The sequence below is a fragment of the Olea europaea genome, chromosome 10 (genome assembly GCF_002742605.1).
Source record: "Olea europaea var. sylvestris chromosome 10, O_europaea_v1, whole genome shotgun sequence".
In the NCBI taxonomy this organism is placed as follows: domain Eukaryota; kingdom Viridiplantae; phylum Streptophyta; class Magnoliopsida; order Lamiales; family Oleaceae; genus Olea; species Olea europaea.
In genome coordinates, this window is record NC_036246.1 from 22,775,190 (window position 1) to 22,795,095 (window position 19,906).

At 33.1% G+C, this 19,906-nt stretch overlaps 4 protein-coding genes across 4 annotated transcripts; 2 read left to right on the forward strand and 2 right to left on the reverse strand.

Annotated features, from left to right (window-relative positions):
- Nucleotides 1-1,913: 1,913 nt before the first annotated feature.
- On the forward strand, nt 1,914-2,806 carry LOC111401532 (ESCRT-related protein CHMP1B-like). Its single transcript, XM_023029310.1, has one exon. The coding sequence runs from the start codon at nt 1,987-1,989 to the stop codon at nt 2,596-2,598; it is 612 nt and encodes a 203-aa protein (XP_022885078.1). The 5' UTR covers nt 1,914-1,986; the 3' UTR covers nt 2,599-2,806.
- A 2,691-nt stretch (nt 2,807-5,497) lies between these two features.
- LOC111401533 (40S ribosomal protein S15a-2-like) lies at nt 5,498-8,783 on the reverse strand. Its single transcript, XM_023029311.1, has 3 exons — nt 8,600-8,783; nt 8,098-8,258; nt 5,498-6,006 (listed from the first exon to the last, which is right to left on the reverse strand). The coding sequence occupies exons 1-3, from the start codon at nt 8,727-8,729 to the stop codon at nt 5,908-5,910; spliced, it is 390 nt and encodes a 129-aa protein (XP_022885079.1). The 5' UTR covers nt 8,730-8,783; the 3' UTR covers nt 5,498-5,907.
- A 2,763-nt stretch (nt 8,784-11,546) lies between these two features.
- LOC111401534 (ESCRT-related protein CHMP1B-like) lies at nt 11,547-12,475 on the forward strand. Its single transcript, XM_023029312.1, has one exon. It carries the CDS (start codon nt 11,627-11,629, stop codon nt 12,236-12,238), a length of 612 nt encoding a protein of 203 aa, XP_022885080.1. The 5' UTR covers nt 11,547-11,626; the 3' UTR covers nt 12,239-12,475.
- Nucleotides 12,476-15,551: 3,076 nt separating this feature from the next.
- On the reverse strand, nt 15,552-18,599 carry LOC111401536 (40S ribosomal protein S15a-2-like). Its single transcript, XM_023029313.1, has 3 exons — nt 18,425-18,599; nt 17,923-18,083; nt 15,552-15,831 (listed from the first exon to the last, which is right to left on the reverse strand). The coding sequence occupies exons 1-3, from the start codon at nt 18,552-18,554 to the stop codon at nt 15,733-15,735; spliced, it is 390 nt and encodes a 129-aa protein (XP_022885081.1). The 5' UTR covers nt 18,555-18,599; the 3' UTR covers nt 15,552-15,732.
- Nucleotides 18,600-19,906: the final 1,307 nt, after the last annotated feature.

Consider the following 19,906-nt stretch of genomic DNA (forward strand, 5'->3'; position numbering starts at 1 on the left):
GGTTGTGTTTCTTTAAGAACATCAACACTATATTTGTTAAAAATAAATATAATTTAAATTACGATTCTTCAAGAACATTGAATGAATATTCTTCTAAAATATTGAAATCGTAACATCATGCTCTTTATAAGCAAATAATATTCTTTTAAAATATTAATAATGTTGTGCTACTTCAAGAGCAACTATTTATAATAGATAGATATACAATTAATATTTTTTTGGAATATTAATTATAATGTTTTGCTACTTTTGGAGCAACAACATAATAAATTATGAATTTAAAACTTATAAAATAATATCTAAAAATATTTAATTGCCATATAAACATGATATGAATTTATATAGAAAAATTAATTACTAAATATGCATTAGGAAAAAAATCTCCATACATAGAAGTTAATAAAATTGGCTAAATTTTTTCCAACATGCAAAAGATATTAAACATGCATATAAATTCCACATATACAAAAATCAAATGTAGAACTAATATGTGGAAGACTCAAAAAACAAAATTAATATGTGAATAATATTTGACAAAATTAGTTATACATGAATCAAAAGACATGAATTAATATATGTATAAATTATACATACAAACGTAAATTAAAATTAATATCCATACCAACGAAAGGTAAAGAAGAATAAACAACCTAGTTATGATGTATATGTACATTGAAAGAATTCACATGCCACTAAATTAATTTTAGTATATGTGATAAATATTTATACTTATAAAAAATATTACCACATTTACTAAACTTTGAAAAATTAAACTATTGTGCTGATAACGTGTTGTGAAAAGAGAAGAGAATAGAGAGAAGTCAATAAATTTGTGTGTGTTTTTATTAAAAACCAAAGTCCTAATAAGAATTATGGATACAATGGTAATAAATTCTAGAGCTGCAGGGGTGAAATTATCATTCACTAACAAACACTAATAAACTTACCATTTACAACATAATAAATATTTTAAATTATTCAAGTAAAAACATAATTGCAATCTAATACTGAATCACCTAAATTTCGGTTCAATACTCGAGGATTTATTTACACCTTCTAATTCTAAAACGCTTTAGGCCGCCCATAGGTATATATCACACGGGGGAGAAAAAGCGCTCCACAAACTACTAAAGTCGTTAAAAACGAATCAAATTTCGAAGAAAAAGGGAAGGAGGTTAATTGTAATTTCGGTCATTGAACTTATATTGAAATCCTGATTGGGTAAATCAAATTCAATTTGCTCGAGATTAAATAATTGAACTTCAATATATCTTATTAGTCCTTCCAATGACTCTATTACTAAAATAAATACACATTTGATTTATACGTTGATTTTATAACATAAAGAATCATTCACGCGTCTTAAATTCTTAAAATCAGAAGATGAAGGGTTCTAAAGTGTACATAATCATTATTTTTTATTAGCAAGTTTAAATCCACAACTCACCCAAACTCGAAATTCATATTGAGGAAATGGTAGGGTTCTTGCCCTTTCAGCTATTTTCACAAAATGGTCTCCAAAATTTTGTCCACACAACCTCCCTAAACAAATAGGATGAATTGGTTTTAGTTAGGAATTGTAAACTACCTTCGTCCCGACCACTAGAGAAAAAGACGAAGATAGGAAACAAGGTCCCCACCGCGACTCTTATTTCCTCTTTTGTAATTTTTCATGGGTTTAAATTTATACTATGTTTTATTAAAATGAACAAGAACAAGTAAATAGGGCGGGAAGCCCCATCCCAGCTCTGCTTGCACCGTCCCCTTCGCCATCTTAGCTTGAGTTAACCCGATGGCTAATATTTTAACATTATTGAACTTTAGTGACTTGAATGCAAATAATTAAAATAAATAATTCAATTGAAATTTCTATGAAAGTTCGATGACCAAAATTGAAATTAATAAATGGAACCCTATTGATTGCCAACCCCAAATTGATCGCAGACAATTCAGCTCTCTCTGTAAAAATTCTCTGCAAAATCGAATATGGGTAACACTGAGAAACTGATGAATCAGATCATGGATCTGAAATTCACCTCGAAGAGCCTCCAGAGGCAGGCTCGCAAATGCGAAAAGGACGAAAAAACCGAGAAATTGAAGGTAAAAAAGGCAATCGAAAAGGGGAACATGGACGGCGCGAGAATCTACGCCGAAAACTCCATTAGGAAACGCAACGAACAGATGAACTACCTCCGGCTTGCCTCACGGCTCGACGCCGTGGTGGCGCGGCTCGACACCCAAGCCAAGATGACTACGATTAGCAAGTCCATGGGTAATATTGTTAAATCGCTCGAGTCCTCCCTAGCTACTGGCAATTTGCAGAAGATGTCTGAAACTATGGACCGATTTGAACAACAGTTCGTGAACATGGAGGTGCAGGCTGAGTTCATGGAAAGCTCGATGGCTGGAAGTACTTCGCTTTCGACTCCAGAAGGTGACGTTAATAGTCTTATGCAGCAAGTGGCGGATGATTACGGTCTCGAGGTGTCCGTGGGTCTGCCCCAGCCAGCTGCTCATGCAATTGCGACCAAAAGCGATGAAAAGGTGGACGAGGATGATCTTTCGAGGCGCCTTGCAGAGCTCAAGGCCCGCGGGTAAAGTTTGAATATTTTTCTGAAATTGGGGAGAATTTGGAGCTCTGGACTCCTGATTACTGATAATATGTGATAATACTAGATTTAATGCCTAAATCATATTATCTCTTGCATTGGTCAAGGTTTTATTGTGTAAATTTGACTATATCATGATTGTGGACATGTGACTTTATGCTTAAATGTTATGATGGAGTGTTCCTTCTGCTTTTGTATTTTGTGCAAGGAAATGTTTTTCTTTGATCGACAGTAGAACACTGCTCCATTTTGATATATTGGGTCGAACGCTTTTGATGACCATAGCATGTGGCACACCTGATAATTTGTGCCTGCAGAAATGACTATTAACATGTACGTAGATAGAAATTACGACATTTTCAATTTGTGCGAGTTATTTTGGCTTTGGCATTCTCAAACAAGAAAAAAATAAAAAATTGGAACATAATTGTCGGCTTGAGTTGATTTTGCATAGAGTTTTGCTCCTTCATTTGTTTGTCTGTGCTTCTCTCTCTCTCTCTCTCTCTCTGTGCTCACGCGTGTGTTTTCAAGAACACTTTGCTGTATTGCTGAAGGCCGTTATATCTTACTTACCATATGAAGATTTTAAGTTAGCAATCTGCTCAGTTTCTGGGGGCCTAAATATCTCTGCCATCCGATTTGGATGAGCAAGATATTAATGTTGATTTTAGACAAACAATACGCAGAACAATAATTCAATTCTGTTCCCTGCCATAGCCTATTTTTAAGGTCATGATGAACTTAGTCTATCCTGACCCGATTGAATTTGACTTCTTATCATGGAGGCAATGGCAACTAAATCCACTGCATCACCACCAGAGTCTATATATCCTTTCTTCTTTTGTTTCTCTTATTCTGCATCTCAATCCTTAACTGGTGTAGCCAAAGTACTATGCAATGTATTTCTAGATAACCCCACCTCCACCCCCAACAAGCTGAGGACCTTTTTATCCAGCTTTAATGTAATTCTATCAGGGCTAGATCTCGAAATCTGATTGCAGTTACCAAGTCAAAATTTTCTGTTCAACAGACCAAGTTAAGAAGCACTTCTAATGTTCTGCGTGGCAAGTGAGAGTTGATGAAACAGAAAGAATGGAAGGAATGAACTGGTGTGAAAGATGGACCCATGATCTTATATGTTAATTGCCAATAGATAATCTGGGGCTTATGGTCTTCATTCACATCTTGAACATGAGAGTGGTTAATCAAAAAACTAAATGCATGCCCTACATGCTAACAGTTTATTGACATTTGATGAATACACTTTGGAAATAGGGTAATTCGTTGGTATACTATATCTATATGTATTTTAGAACTTCTTATTGTATAGACTATCTATATTTGAAGTGCTTGTTATATTTTGCCTTTAGAAGTGATGCTTTTGATCACTGGTTCCTTCATAAAGTTTGATTTATGATTTTGATAAATTGTATGGATGGAAGACTATAATTTGGGGCCGGGCCGAAATTTAAATTATTATCTGTCAGTTGGGAGATTTCAAAATCTTCTGTGAAAAAGTTAAAACTTTCTTACAGATCGAAGTCTTTTATAAGTTACGAGGTTTCTCTTGCATAAAATCTTTACCATGCAGCACTTGTTACTAAGATATAATTGTCTATCCTGCAGTGACTTCTAATCTGCCCCAATCAAACAATTCCCTTAAGGACAAATCTGGATATCAGAAATTTGGTTTTTCTCTGTTTTCATATCTCCCACTTCTCATCTTTCTAGTGCTTAGCCCGTCTATAGCATACCTATATGCTCCTTTTATTATGCTGTTTATATATGATGCTTTTAAACAGTAGTAGTTTAAGTAGATCGTGTTTAATCTGGCTACTCTTTCTCCTTTAAAGTTCTGGTATCAAGAATTGTGGATTTTGCGATGTACCCAGTATCTGTTATCTGCAGTATTGTTTGGTAATGGGATTGTCTTGTGATACTTGGTGGTTCTTTTTTTCTATGACAAGTAGCAGTTCATGAAGTTGTTCACTCCATGTCGTCATAGATTCTACGACAATGTCACGAAGAATTCTCACCCGTTTACAAGCAAATTTTTTCCGTCATATGGGACAATAGGAGACTGACATTTCGCACTAGAATGATTCCCTGCATACTGGGAATTATTCGCACCTGTATGGTGCATTTTCTTTTATTATTGTGCCGAAAATTTATGAAAAACTTCCGAGTGTTCCTCTGTGAAAATTTTGTCAAGCATTTTGTCCCTATAGCATAACTATTCTCACCACTAGTAATAAATTTCATACTTACCTACAGGAACTAGTCTTTCTACCCGTCCATGATGTCTATCTGGCTAAATTTTTTCTGTTTCTTCGGGTTTAATTGAACTCGTGATCATGGTTTCTCTTCTCAATAACCCTTTATTTCTAACTAGTACATTGTACTGTGAAAGTGTGAAGCAATCAACATATTTTGTAATGTACTAGTGCAATGTTACATTGCTAAATTGTTACTATGCTACTTTGGACGATTTTCATGCGTCCTACTCAATGGAAGTAGAAAAGAATCAATATTCTCATGTAATATTTGCCACATAAACGACTATATTTGCTGAATATGGTATCTTCGCAAGCAACGATAAAATATTTGTCGAAAGAATTTTGTAAGAGGACTTTCACTCGCTCACTTTTCTTCTGTTAAATATTTTTTCCTTCAAATCATAAAAATTGTTCTATAAAAAAAACTAGAAATATAAATGGATTTGTAGCACCCACATGATATTCCCAAAAAAATAAAAAATAAATAGAGGGAAAAAAAGAGAGAGAGAATCAAAATCATGTTAGTCAGACCTAAAAAGCAACAGTAGTTTCATCAAGCAGACATCAATGCAATAGCAGCAAATTGTAACAAAATGGCACAAAGCTCCTACGAACTACAAGTTCATCTTTCAACCGTTTAATTGGATAAGAACCAGACGAACATTAACAGAAGAATTTTAAAAGTCATCTTAACTCTATTCTAACAGGTGGAAAACCAAAATGTAGCAATAGTCTTGTTTGAGTTTCCAAATGAAATGTTATTTCATATACACCAAAGACATACAAATGATTACCACCAGTGTCTTTCCCTGAGGACATTTCAAGGAAAGCTTCGAGGACATTCAAAGTTCTTCCATGATCTCGTAGCAAGGAAATAAATGTACAAAACCATTCCCTGAGGACATTTCAAGGAAAGCTTCGAGGACATTCATAGTTCTTCCATGATCTCATAGCAAGCAAATAAATGTACAAAACCAAAGGGAAATTGGAAGTCGTTCTTTGCTTACGCCATGGCCCTAAATTTAATAAAAGTACCCCAGAACTTGACCACCTAAATTTTGTCTAATTGCCTCTTCATGATCCAAAACTCCATTTGGTGTAGTAATTACCACATAGCCCCACTGCACGAAGAGAAGAACAGAGACAAGGTAAATGGGTGTTCAATGAACTTGAGCGTGTAAGGAATTCCTCAATGAATCATTATCAAAAGACAACCACGACAGCTCAAGTGAAAAGAAAAAATGGACACGATACAATGACAGTCTAAAATTAGCTTCATGGACTCCATGTCTTACTCACAACAGAGTGGTAAAGCACTCCAAATACTAATTTTAAGATTAAAAAAAATAGTTCCGAGGTCTTAGGGGAGAGTACACAAAGCATGACTCTCTAGCTTTTGAGCCAAAATTATGGTAATTGTTGTTTCAATAATTAAAAAGAGGGAATTATACTTTGACGAATAATGTGACAAAGAATCTCAAATTTATCTCCGTTTGTAACCTTAAGTTTTCAAAAAGTTAAAGTATTGAATTAACATTATCATAATTTGTGGTTGACATGAACTATGCAATAATAAGTATAACTGAAAATTACAAAGTTTATTGTCTTACTGATTTGCTCTGTAACCTTCTGCAAGTACACGACAACTATTTATAAATGTAACAAATTTATATAATAAAGGTGATGAAAGGAAACTATAAAGCAATACATTTGATCCGGAACATGTTTGGGTGCTTGCTTATTTTACTTATAAGGAGAGGACAAATAAATTTCTGTTCCCTATGAATTGATCTGGAATTCCATTTGCATTCATATTTTTCGCATATGAGTTGATCTATATTTATTGACTGTCAATTCTGGACGTCCATTTACATTCCGCTTGTACCCATGAGTTTATCTACACAACTTTACCATCAATTATGAAATCAATTTAAATTTGTGTTACCTGTATGAATTAATCTACATACATTTACATTTATCGCAGTTTTCACATTAAGTTCTCTTCACTGCTTAAGAGAAAAATAGTAGAAGACGAATAAATTAAACGATTTTATGCTGATCTTTCATTAAAATTAAAATTTTGAACAATGTAAGTCGACATGTCCTTGCAACTTAGATATTCATCATTTATGTAATTTTAGGACAATTTTCTTCTTGACTTACAAGAAATATGTATACACCCAAACCAATTATTTTATATTCTATATTTACTAATTCCCATTAGTCGCCATAAAGTTTAAACTCAAGGTAACATAACATGATATGCATAGATATTTATGGCAAGAGTTGTTTAACATAGCAATCGTATATGAAGCGCTGAGGTGTCAAATAAAATGTTGTCTGTACTTCTCCATGAAGTCCCAACTACTAGTGCCTTAGTTTAATAAATTTCAATAAGCTAGCCTTAAACTTCTGAAGACCGTGTTATAGGGAGTACTTGCACTATTTGCTGACACTGTAAGTAACCAGTCAGGTGGATCAGTGTCTCATAACTCACAAGCTCAATCCTTCAATGCATGTGAATTATAAAAAGCAGGAGGATAGACAATTTTTGGCACATTTATAGCATTATCTTGATCGGAACATCTTATTTTACTATGTTCAACTCTACGTATTCCTCTATCCATAGAGTATATTTAAATTTGAATATACAGAAATGGCTATAACAGAGTTTCTCTTATTTGTATTAACAGCTTCTTTAAGAGGAATGTATTTATGTAGTGCTAACGATTTAATAGCTATCTTTGTAATTTGATACATAAACTTGACAATAAAAAGCCAAACAATCTGTTTGACCATCCAATCACATTCTACGACAAAAAATTTAAAGGATAATACACCTAACCTAATTAATTACAACCAAAAGATAGCACTAAGATAGAGAAACCATGACACTGCACATTTGCAAACATTATTTAGAATAGATTAGTTTGAATTTACATAACACAATTTATCATCAATAAAATTTTAGTGCATCGACAAAATAAGATTTGGAATTTTCTAACACGCCATATTTGGGCATATCTAGAGTTTTGCAGTAAATTAAATCGAACTTGTTCACGTTAGACTGATGATTCAACTCAAGAAATACAACCAAAATCCTCAAAATTCTAAATTAAACCACAGTTCACTACTTATCATCCCCCCTCCCAGATCAGCCCCAACAACAATCAGCACAATAAAACCAAAGGCAAGAACAATGAATAGAGAACCTGATGAGTAGGAAGCGTGTCTGTTTTGTAATTCTTGATGTTATGAGCCTTGATATCCTGTCTATAAGTGATAGCCCGACAATCATTAATCCTCCCCAGCAGCTCCACAGTTATCCTCCCCACTCTATGTGGATCATGCACTTGGAAATCCTTGATATACCCTGCTATTTATCCATCAGTGCACACTTCTTCGTTTGCCCATCTTTTAGGAACAAGTAAAAATCAAAACCCATTTCGCTATAATTCATCTTTGAGATCAATTAAAAAGACACAACACGGATAAGCGATTATATATCCACCGTACATATATGCACACTTTATATACAAACAAGCTTTATATAATTTAAAAAAAAAAAAACTGCAAGAAATTGTAAAAAAATTAATTCCAACCCATTTGCTTATAAACAATTTTACAACATGGTCATTGATTGAAAACATCACAAATCAATGAACATATACATAACAAATACATACATATATAGATGCACATGTATACGTGTACCTCGGTATTTCATGATTTGAAGGAAAGAAGCCATGACATTAGAGATGGGCTTAAGCTCCGCCGAAGCGAAGCCTCTCTTTTCGGCGTTGACGATGGTTCTCAAGGCATCGTTCAATATTCTTCTCCCCATTTCGGCAAACCCTTTTTCTTCGTTTCTCGGGGCTACATTTTTAAGGGCATTTTAAAATTGGCTTGATCAAATGAGTAAGCCCTTGTTTGAGTACAATTTTTTTGAAAAAAAAAATATTTTTAAACAGTATTTCGACATTATTTTAATCACATATTTTTCAATAAAATATTATTACACGTAAATTTAAAACTTTTCTTTATTTTTAACCACACATCTCATATCATTACACTATTTTAAAATGTATTTTCTTGGCAAAAATAGAGTTCAAATTATACAAAAATTTACTCTTCAGAAGTAAGAATATAATTTATACTCAGTTGTATGTAATTATACTCTTCGAGAGCAAACAAAATCTCGTTAGAATATTAATGAAAATTATAATGTGCTATTTCAATATTTTAGTATATTTTACTAATACTTCAAGAAAAATAAATCAATATTCTTTTGAAATATGAAGAATTTTAATGGTATGCTCTTCAAGAGGAATAGCATATTATTGCTATAGAAGAGTATAATGATATAAAATCTAACCAGAATGTCAATATTTAAATACGTTTAAAGAAGAATGGACGCATAAATAAATAGTGTAATTTAATTCGTTATTTTATATAGAATTAATCAATAACTTCAGGAATATTGAAATTATAATATCATGTTCTTTTGGAGCAATCAATATTCTTTTTTAAAATATTAATAACGTCGTGTTTTTTAGGAATATCAATACATTTTTTTAATATTAATTTGTGCTTTCTTCAGGAGCACAACGAGACATATAACTTTCAAGAGTATAAATAAAATATTCTTCTGGAATATTGATATTAACAACTCGTTCTATTTTTGAGCTAAACAATATAATATTAAAATTTGTACTCTACATAAGTACGAATGAAATATTTTTCTGGAATATTTATATAATATGGGTTGTGTTTCTTTAAGAACATCAACACTATATTTGTTAAAAATAAATATAATTTAAATTACGATTCTTCAAGAACATTGAATCAATATTCTTCTAAAATATTGAAATCGTAACATCATGCTCTTTATAAGCAAATAATATTCTTTTAAAATATTAATAATGTTGTGCTACTTCAAGAGCAACTATTTATAATAGATAGATATACAATTAATACTTTTTTGGAATATTAATTATAATGTTTTGCTACTTTTGGAGCAACAACATAATAAATTATGAATTTAAAACTTATAAAATAATATCTAAAAATATTTAATTGCCATATAAACATGATATGAATTTATATAGAAAAATTAATTACTAAATATGCATTAGGAAAAAAATCTCCATACATAGAAGTTAATAAAATTGGCTAAATTTTTTCCAACATGCAAAAGATATTAAACATGCATATAAATTCCACATATACAAAAATCAAATGTAGAACTAATATGTGGAAGACTCAAAAAACAAAATTAATATGTGAATAATATTTGACAAAATTAGTTATACATGAATCAAAAGACATGAATTAATATATGTATAAATTATACATACAAACGTAAATTAAAATTAATATGCATACCAACGAAAGGTAAAGAAGAATAAGCAACCTAGTTATGATGTATATGTACATTGAAAGAATTCACATGCCACTAAATTAATTTTAGTATATGTGATAAATATTTATACTTATAAAAAATATTACCACATTTACTAAACTTTGAAAAATTAAACTATTGTGCTGATAACGTGTTGTGAAAAGAGAAGAGAATAGAGAGAAGTCAATAAATTTGTGTGTGTTTTTATTAAAAACCAAAGTCCTAATAAGAATTATGGATACAATGGTAATAAATTCTAGAGCTGCAGGGGTGAAATTATCATTCACTAACAAACCCTAATAAACTTACCATTTACAACATAATAAATATTTTAAATTCTTCAAGTAAAAACATAATTGCAATCTAATACTGAATCACCTAAATTTCGGTTCAATACTCGAGGATTTATTTACACCTTCTAATGCTAAAACGCTTTAGGCCGCCCATAGGTATATATCACACGGGGGAGAAAAAACGCTCCACAAACTACTAAAGTCGTTAAAAACGAATCAAATTTCGAAGAAAAAGGGAAGGAGGTTAATTGTAATTTCGGTCATTGAACTTATATTGAAATCCTGATTGGGTAAATCAAATTCAATTTGCTCGAGATTAAATAATTGAACTTCAATATATCTTATTAGTCCTTCCAATGACTCTATTACTAAAATAAATACACATTTGATTTATACGTTGATTTTATAACATAAAGAATCATTCACGCGTCTTAAATTCTTAAAATCAGAAGATGAAGGGTTCTAAAGTGTACATAATCATTATTTTTTATTAGCAAGTTTAAATCCACAACTCACCCAAACTCGAAATTCATATTGAGAAAATGGTAGGGTTCTTGCCCTTTCAGCTATTTTCACAAAATGGTCTCCAAAATTTTGTCCACACAACCTCCCTAAACAAATAGGATGAATCGGTTAGTTAGGAATTGTAAACTACCTTCGTCCCGACCACTAGAGAAAAAGACGAAGATAGGAAACAAGGTCCCCACCGCGACTCTTATTTCCTCTTTTGTAATTTTTCATGTGTTTAAATTTATACTATGTTTTATTAAAATGAACAAGAACAAGTAAATAGGGCGGGAAATCCCATCCCAGCTCTGCCGTCCCCTTCGCCATCTTAGCTTGAGTTAACCCGATGGCTAACATTTTAACATTATTGAACTTTAGTGACTTGAATGCAAATAATTAAAATAAATAATTCAATTGAAATTTCTATGAAAGTTCGATAACCAAAATTGAAATTAATAAATGGAACCCTATTGTTTGCCAACCCCAAATTGATCGCAGACAATTCAGCTCTCTCTGTAAAAATTCTCTGCAAAATCGAATATGGGTAACACTGAGAAACTGATGAATCAGATCATGGATCTGAAATTCACCTCGAAGAGCCTCCAGAGGCAGGCTCGCAAATGCGAAAAGGACGAAAAAACCGAGAAATTGAAGGTCAAAAAGGCAATCGAAAAGGGGAACATGGACGGGGCGAGAATCTACGCCGAAAACTCCATTAGGAAACGCAACGAACAGATGAACTACCTCCGGCTTGCCTCACGGCTCGACGCCGTGGTGGCCCGGCTCGACACCCAAGCCAAGATGACTACGATTAGCAAGTCCATGGGTAATATTGTTAAATCGCTCGAGTCCTCCCTAGCTACTGGCAATTTGCAGAAGATGTCTGAAACTATGGACCGATTTGAACAACAGTTCGTGAACATGGAGGTGCAGGCTGAGTTCATGGAAAGCTCGATGGCTGGAAGTACTTCGCTTTCGACTCCAGAAGGTGACGTTAATAGTCTTATGCAGCAAGTGGCGGATGATTACGGTCTCGAGGTGTCCGTGGGTCTGCCCCAGCCAGCTGCTCATGCAATTGCGACCAAAAGCGATGAAAAGGTGGACGAGGATGATCTTTCGAGGCGCCTTGCAGAGCTCAAGGCCCGCGGGTAAAGTTTGAATATTTTTCTGAAATTGGGGAGAATTTGGAGCTCTGGACTCCTGATTACTGATAATATGTGATAATACTTGATTTAATGCCTAAATTATATTATCTCTTGCATTGGTCAAGGTTTTATTGTGTAAATTTGACTATATCATGATTGTGGACATGTGACTCTATGCTTAAATGTTATGATGGAGTGTACCTTCTGCTTTTGTATTTTGTGCCAAGGAAATGTTTTTCTTTGATCGACAGTAGAACACTGCTCCATTTTGATATATTGGGTCAAATGCTTTTGATGACCATAGCATGTGGCACACCTGATAATTTGTGCCTGCAGAAATGACTATTAACATGTACGTAGATAGAAATTACGACATTTTCAATTTATGCGAGTTATTTTGGCTTTGGCATTCTCAAACAAGAAAAAAATAAAAAATTGGAACATATTTGTCGGCTCGAGTTGATTTTGCGTAGAGTTTTGCTCCTTCATTTGTTTGTCTGTGCTTCTCTCTCTCTCTCTCTCTCTCTCTCTCTCTCTCTTGCTGTGCTCACGCGTGTGTTTTCAAGAACACTTTGCTGTATTGCTGAAGACCATTATATCTTACTTACTATATGAAGATTTTAAGTTAGCAATCTGCTCAGTTTCTGGGGGCCTAAATATCTCTGCCATCCGATTTGGATGAGCAAGATCTTAATGTTGATTTTAGACAAACAATACGCAGAACAATAATTCAATTCTGTTCCCTGCGTAGCCTATTTTTAAGGTCATGATGAACTTAGTCTATCCTGACCTGATTGAATTTGACTTCTTATCATGGAGGCAATGGCAACTAAATCCACTGCATCACCGCCAGAGTCTATATATCCTTTCTTCTTTTGTTTCTCTTATTCTGCATCTCAATCCTTAACTGGTGTAGCCGAAGTACTATGCAATGTATTTCTAGATAACCCCACCTCCACCCCCAACAAGCTGAGGACCTTTTTATCCAGCCTTAATGTAATTCTATCAGGGCTAGATCTCGAAATCTGATTGCAGTTACCAAGTCAAAATTTTCTGTTCAACAGACCAAGTTAAGAAGCACTTCTAATGTTCTGCTTGGCTAGTGAGAGTTGATGAAACAGAAAGAATGGAAGGAATGAACTGGTGTGAAAGATGGACCCATGATCTTTTATGTTAATCGCCAATAGATAATCTGGGGCTTATGGTCTTCATTCACATCTTGAACATGAGAGTGGTTAATCAAAAAACTAAATGCATGTCCTACATGCTAACAGTTTATTGACATTTGATGAATGCACTTTGGAAATAGGGTAATTCGTTGGTATACTATATGTATATGTATTTTAGAACTTCTTATTGTATAGACTATCTATTTTTGAAGTGCTTATTATATTTTGCCTTTAGAAGTGATGCTTTTGATCTCTGGTTCCTTCATAAAGTTTGATATATGATTTTGATAAATTGCATGGATAGAAAGACTATAATTTGGGGCCGAAATTTAAATTATTATCTGTCAGTTGGGAGATTGCAAAATCTTCTGTGAAAAAGTTAAAACTTTCTTACAGATCGAAGTCTTTTATAAGTTACGAGGTTTCTCTTGCATAAAATCTTTACCATGCAGCACTTGTTACTAAGATATAATTGTCTATCCTGCAGTGACTTCTAATCTGCCCCAATCAAACAATTCCCTTAAGGACAAATCTGGATATCAGAAATTTGGTTTTTCACTGTTTTCATATCTCCCACTTCTCATCTTTCTAGTGCTAAGCCCGTCTATAGCATACCTATATGCTCCTTTTATTATGCTGTTTATATATGATGCTTTTAAACAGTAGAAGTTTAAGTAGATCGTGTTTAATCCGGCTACTCTTTCTCCTTTAAAGTTCTGGTATCAAGAATTGTGGATTTTGCGATGTACCCAGTATCTGTTATCTGCAGTATTGTTTGGTAATGGGATTGTCTTGTGAAACTTGGTGGTTCTTTTTTTCTATGACAAGTTGCAGTTCATGAATTTGTGGACTCCTTGTCGTCATAGATCCTACGACAATGGCACAAAGAATTCTCACCGGTTTACAAGCAAATTTTTTCCGTGTCATATGGGACAATAGGAAACTGACATTTCGCACTAGAATGACTCCCTGCGTACTGGGAATTATTCGCACCTGTATGGTGCATTTTCTTTTATTATTGTGCCGAAAATTTATGAAAAACTTCCGAGTGTTCCTCTGTGAAAATTTTGTCAAGCATTTTGTCCCTATAGCATAACTATTCTCACCACTAGTAATAAATTTCATACTTACCTACAGGAACTAGTCTTTCTACCCGTCCATGATGTCTATCTGGCTAAATTTTTTCTGTTTCTTCGGGTTTAATTGAACTTGTGATCATGGTTTCTCTTCTCAATAACCCTCTATTTCTAACTAGTACATTGTACTGTGAAAGTGTGAAGCAATCAACATATTTTGTAATGTACTAGTGCAATGTTACATTGCTAAATTGTTACTATGCTACTTTGGACGATTTTCATGCGTCCTACTCAATGGTAGTAGAAAAGAATCAATATTCTCATGTAATAGTTGCCACATAAACGACTATATTTGCTGAATATGGTATCTTCGCAAGCAACGATAAAATATTTGTCGAAAGAATTTTGTAAGAGGACTTTCACTCGCTCACTTTTCTTCTGTTAAATATTTTTTCCTTCAAATCATAAAAATTGTTCTATAAAAAAACTAGAAATATAAATGGATTTGTAGCACCCACATGATATTCCCAAAAAAATAAAAAATAAATAGAGGGAAAAAAAGAGAGAGAGAATCAAAATCATGTTAGTCAGACCTAAAAAGCAACAGTAGTTTCATCAAGCAGACATCAATGCAATAGCAGCAAATTGTAACAAAATGGCACAAAGCTCCTACGAACTACAAGTTCATCTTTCAACCGTTTAATTGGATAAGAACCAGACGAACATTAACAGAAGAATTTTAAAAGTCATCTTAACTCTATTCTAACAGGTGGAAAACCAAAATGTAGCAATAGTCTTGTTTGAGTTTCCAAATGAAATGTTATTTCATATACACCAAAGACATACAAATGATTACCACCAGTGTCTTTCCCTGAGGACATTTCAAGGAAAGCTTCGAGGACATTCAAAGTTCTTCCATGATCTCGTAGCAAGGAAATAAATGTACAAAACCATTCCCTGAGGACATTTCAAGGAAAGCTTCGAGGACATTCATAGTTCTTCCATGATCTCGTAGCAAGGAAATAAATGTACAAAACCATTCCCTGAGGACATTTCAAGGAAAGCTTCGAGGACATTCAAAGTTCTTCCATGATCTCGTAGCAAGGAAATAAATGTACAAAACCATTCCCTGAGGACATTTCAAGGAAAGCTTCGAGGACATTCATAGTTCTTCCATGATCTCATAGCAAGCAAATAAATGTACAAAACCAAAGGGAAATTGGAAGTCGTTCTTTGCTTACGCCATGGCCCTAAATTTAATAAAAGTACCCCAGAACTTGACCACCTAAATTTTGTCTAATTGCCTCTTCATGATCCAAAACTCCATTTGGTGTAGTAATTACCACATAGCCCCACTGCACGAAGAGAAGAACAGAGACAAGGTAAATGGGTGTTCAATGAACTTGAGCGTGTAAGGAATTCCTCAATGAATCATTATCAAAAGACAACCACGACAGCTCAAGTGAAAAGAAAAAATGGACACGATACAATGACAGTCTAAAATTAGCTTCATGGACTCCATGTCTTACTCACAACAGAGTGGTAAAGCACTCCAAATACTAATTTTAAGATTAAAAAAAATAGTTCCGAGGTCTTAGGGGAGAGTACACAAAGCATGACTCTCTAGCTTTTGAGCCAAAATTATGGTAATTGTTGTTTCAATAATTAAAAAGAGGGAATTATACTTTGACGAATAATGTGACAAAGAATCTCAAATTTATCTCCGTTTGTAACCTTAAGTTTTCAAAAAGTTAAAGTATTGAATTAACATTATCATAATTTGTGGTTGACATGAACTATGCAATAATAAGTATAACTGAAAATTACAAAGTTTATTGTCTTACTGATTTGCTCTGTAACCTTCTGCAAGTACACGACAACTATTTATAAATGTAACAAATTTATATAATAAAGGTGATGAAAGGAAACTATAAAGCAATACATTTGATCCGGAACATGTTTGGGTGCTTGCTTATTTTACTTATAAGGAGAGGACAAATAAATTTCTGTTCCCTATGAATTGATCTGGAATTCCATTTGCATTCATATTTTTCGCATATGAGTTGATCTATATTTATTGACTGTCAATTCTGGACGTCCATTTACATTCCGCTTGTACCCATGAGTTTATCTACACAACTTTACCATCAATTATGAAATCAATTTAAATTTGTGTTACCTGTATGAATTAATCTACATACATTTACATTTATCGCAGTTTTCACATTAAGTTCTCTTCACTGCTTAAGAGAAAAATAGTAGAAGACGAATAAATTAAACGATTTTATGCTGATCTTTCATTAAAATTAAAATTTTGAACAATGTAAGTCGACATGTCCTTGCAACTTAGATATTCATCATTTATGTAATTTTAGGACAATTTTCTTCTTGACTTACAAGAAATATGTATACACCCAAACCAATTATTTTATATTCTATATTTACTAATTCCCATTAGTCGCCATAAAGTTTAAACTCAAGGTAACATAACATGATATGCATAGATATTTATGGCAAGAGTTGTTTAACATAGCAATCGTATATGAAGCGCTGAGGTGTCAAATAAAATGTTGTCTGTACTTCTCCATGAAGTCCCAACTACTAGTGCCTTAGTTTAATAAATTTCAATAAGCTAGCCTTAAACTTCTGAAGACCGTGTTATAGGGAGTACTTGCACTATTTGCTGACACTGTAAGTAACCAGTCAGGTGGATCAGTGTCTCATAACTCACAAGCTCAATCCTTCAATGCATGTGAATTATAAAAAGCAGGAGGATAGACAATTTTTGGCACATTTATAGCATTATCTTGATCGGAACATCTTATTTTACTATGTTCAACTCTACGTATTCCTCTATCCATAGAGTATATTTAAATTTGAATATACAGAAATGGCTATAACAGAGTTTCTCTTATTTGTATTAACAGCTTCTTTAAGAGGAATGTATTTATGTAGTGCTAACGATTTAATAGCTATCTTTGTAATTTGATACATAAACTTGACAATAAAAAGCCAAACAATCTGTTTGACCATCCAATCACATTCTACGACAAAAAATTTAAAGGATAATACACCTAACCTAATTAATTACAACCAAAAGATAGCACTAAGATAGAGAAACCATGACACTGCACATTTGCAAACATTATTTAGAATAGATTAGTTTGAATTTACATAACACAATTTATCATCAATAAAATTTTAGTGCATCGACAAAATAAGATTTGGAATTTTCAAACACGCCATATTTGGGCATATCTAGAGTTTTGCAGTAAATTAAATCGAACTTGTTCACGTTAGACTGATGATTCAACTCAAGAAATACAACCAAAATCCTCAAAATTCTAAATTAAACCACAGTTCACTACTTATCATCCCCCCTCCCAGATCAGCCCCAACAACAATCAGCACAATAAAACCAAAGGCAAGAACAATGAATAGAGAACCTGATGAGTAGGAAGCGTGTCTGTTTTGTAATTCTTGATGTTATGAGCCTTGATATCCTGTCTATAAGTGATAGCCCGACAATCATTAATCCTCCCCAGCAGCTCCACAGTTATCCTCCCCACTCTATGTGGATCATGCACTTGGAAATCCTTGATATACCCTGCTATTTATCCATCAGTGCACACTTCTTCGTTTGCCCATCTTTTAGGAACAAGTAAAAATCAAAACCCATTTCGCTATAATTCATCTTTGAGATCAATTAAAAAGACACAACACGGATAAGCGATTATATATCCACCGTACATATATGCACACTTTATATACAAACAAGCTTTATATAATTTAAAAAAAAAAAAACTGCAAGAAATTGTAAAAAAATTAATTCCAACCCATTTGCTTATAAACAATTTTACAACATGGTCATTGATTGAAAACATCACAAATCAATGAACATATACATAACAAATACATACATATATAGATGCACATGTATACGTGTACCTCGGTATTTCATGATTTGAAGGAAAGAAGCCATGACATTAGAGATGGGCTTAAGCTCCGCCGAAGCGAAGCCTCTCTTTTCGGCGTTCACGATGGTTCTCAAGGCATCGTTCAATGTTCTTCTCCCCATTTCGGCAAACCCTTTTTCTTCGTTTCTCGGGGCTACATTTTTAAGGGCATTTTAAAATTGGCTTGATCAAATGAGTAAGCCCTTGTTTGAGTACAATTTTTTTGAAAAAAAAAAATATTTTTAAACAGTATTTCGACATTATTTTAATCACATATTTTTCAATAAAATATTATTACACGTAAATTTAAAACTTTTCTTTATTTTTAACCACACATCTCATATCATTACACTATTTTAAAATGTATTTTCTTGGCAAAAATAGAGTTCAAACAAGGGCTAAATTTTCTTGGACTTTTGAACAATTAAATAGTTTTACAATGGCCTCTTGATTGTCAAAAGATAAAATGTCGTTAAATATATAATACAATTACAAAATATTATTTTATTTAAACGACATTATTACTCTTTTAGTTAACAAGTTAAAATCAAACATTTCCTACTTAAAACTTCAAAATCAGATAATTTTTTCATCTGTTTATTCCAACACAGATAAAATTTCTTTCATCTTTCATCTCCTTCGATCTCAAAATCTCGGTAATTTATCAAACGTTGAGCAAGAAATAATTTTTTTATATTAATCATTTCGAATTGGTAAGTGTATTTACGTATGTTTAATTTCATTTTCGTTAGATTAATATATGTTTTAATTGATAAATCTTATTTTGACATATTTAATACATGTAGCAATTTTTTTAACAGGTCTATAATTTTTTAATCATGAATAAGAAAAAAACTCATCTACATGTTGCCACCGAAGGTTCCAGCTGAAACAGCTAGCTGTTAATAGCCACAGCTGGCAGAACGGTTGGTTGTTTCGGATAGCCAGCTTAGCCGACTGTTACACTTCAAAAAAAAAAAAAACTCAATTTTTTTCCAGTAGGTTGATCCAAATTTCTGACTATTTTTCCTTATAATTAAAAATTTTGTCACGTGATGCAGATATGATTGTAATTCTAATTTGTTACTTTTATGATTTTGAATTGGAATAAGAGATCGATGGGTATGAAAATGGACGAGTAATATACATGGTAGTATTCCGATTTCCATATCAGAGATTACATCGTATGCTGGAAAGTTACTTCTAATGCTGAACATTCGTCCATTTTGATTCCACCTATGAAAGTTACTTCTAATGCTTGAACAAAATGCACATGACTCCTCTATGTGTGATTTTAATGGGGAAAGATATCGCTGAACGTGAACATGAAGATTCGGATGGAGCGAATGATAATGTCAATGAATTTTGGGAGATATTCCTAAAACAGTATTGATGTGGGTATTCCTAAAACAGTCGCTGTTACGAACAGAATTTCATTGGTAGTTCATGACAACTAGAATGAAAATGAATTTAC

Bases quoted from the DNA above. Each gene is read 5' to 3' on its own strand.
- LOC111401536 (XM_023029313.1), bottom strand. From the start codon at position 18,554: ATGGGGAGAAGAACATTGAACGATGCCTTGAGAACCATCGTGAACGCC. The intron at 18,084-18,424 runs GTACACGTATAC...GATAAATAGCAG, and splicing joins TCAAATCATGAAATACCGAG to GGTATATCAAGGATTTCCAA. The intron at 15,832-17,922 runs GTTCTCTATTCA...CTCTTCGTGCAG, and splicing joins ACACGCTTCCTACTCATCAG to TGGGGCTATGTGGTAATTAC.
- LOC111401534 (XM_023029312.1), top strand. From the start codon at position 11,627: ATGGGTAACACTGAGAAACTGATGAATCAGATCATGGATCTGAAATTC.
- LOC111401533 (XM_023029311.1), bottom strand. From the start codon at position 8,729: ATGGGGAGAAGAATATTGAACGATGCCTTGAGAACCATCGTCAACGCC. The intron at 8,259-8,599 runs GTACACGTATAC...GATAAATAGCAG, and splicing joins TCAAATCATGAAATACCGAG to GGTATATCAAGGATTTCCAA. The intron at 6,007-8,097 runs GTTCTCTATTCA...CTCTTCGTGCAG, and splicing joins ACACGCTTCCTACTCATCAG to TGGGGCTATGTGGTAATTAC.
- LOC111401532 (XM_023029310.1), top strand. From the start codon at position 1,987: ATGGGTAACACTGAGAAACTGATGAATCAGATCATGGATCTGAAATTC.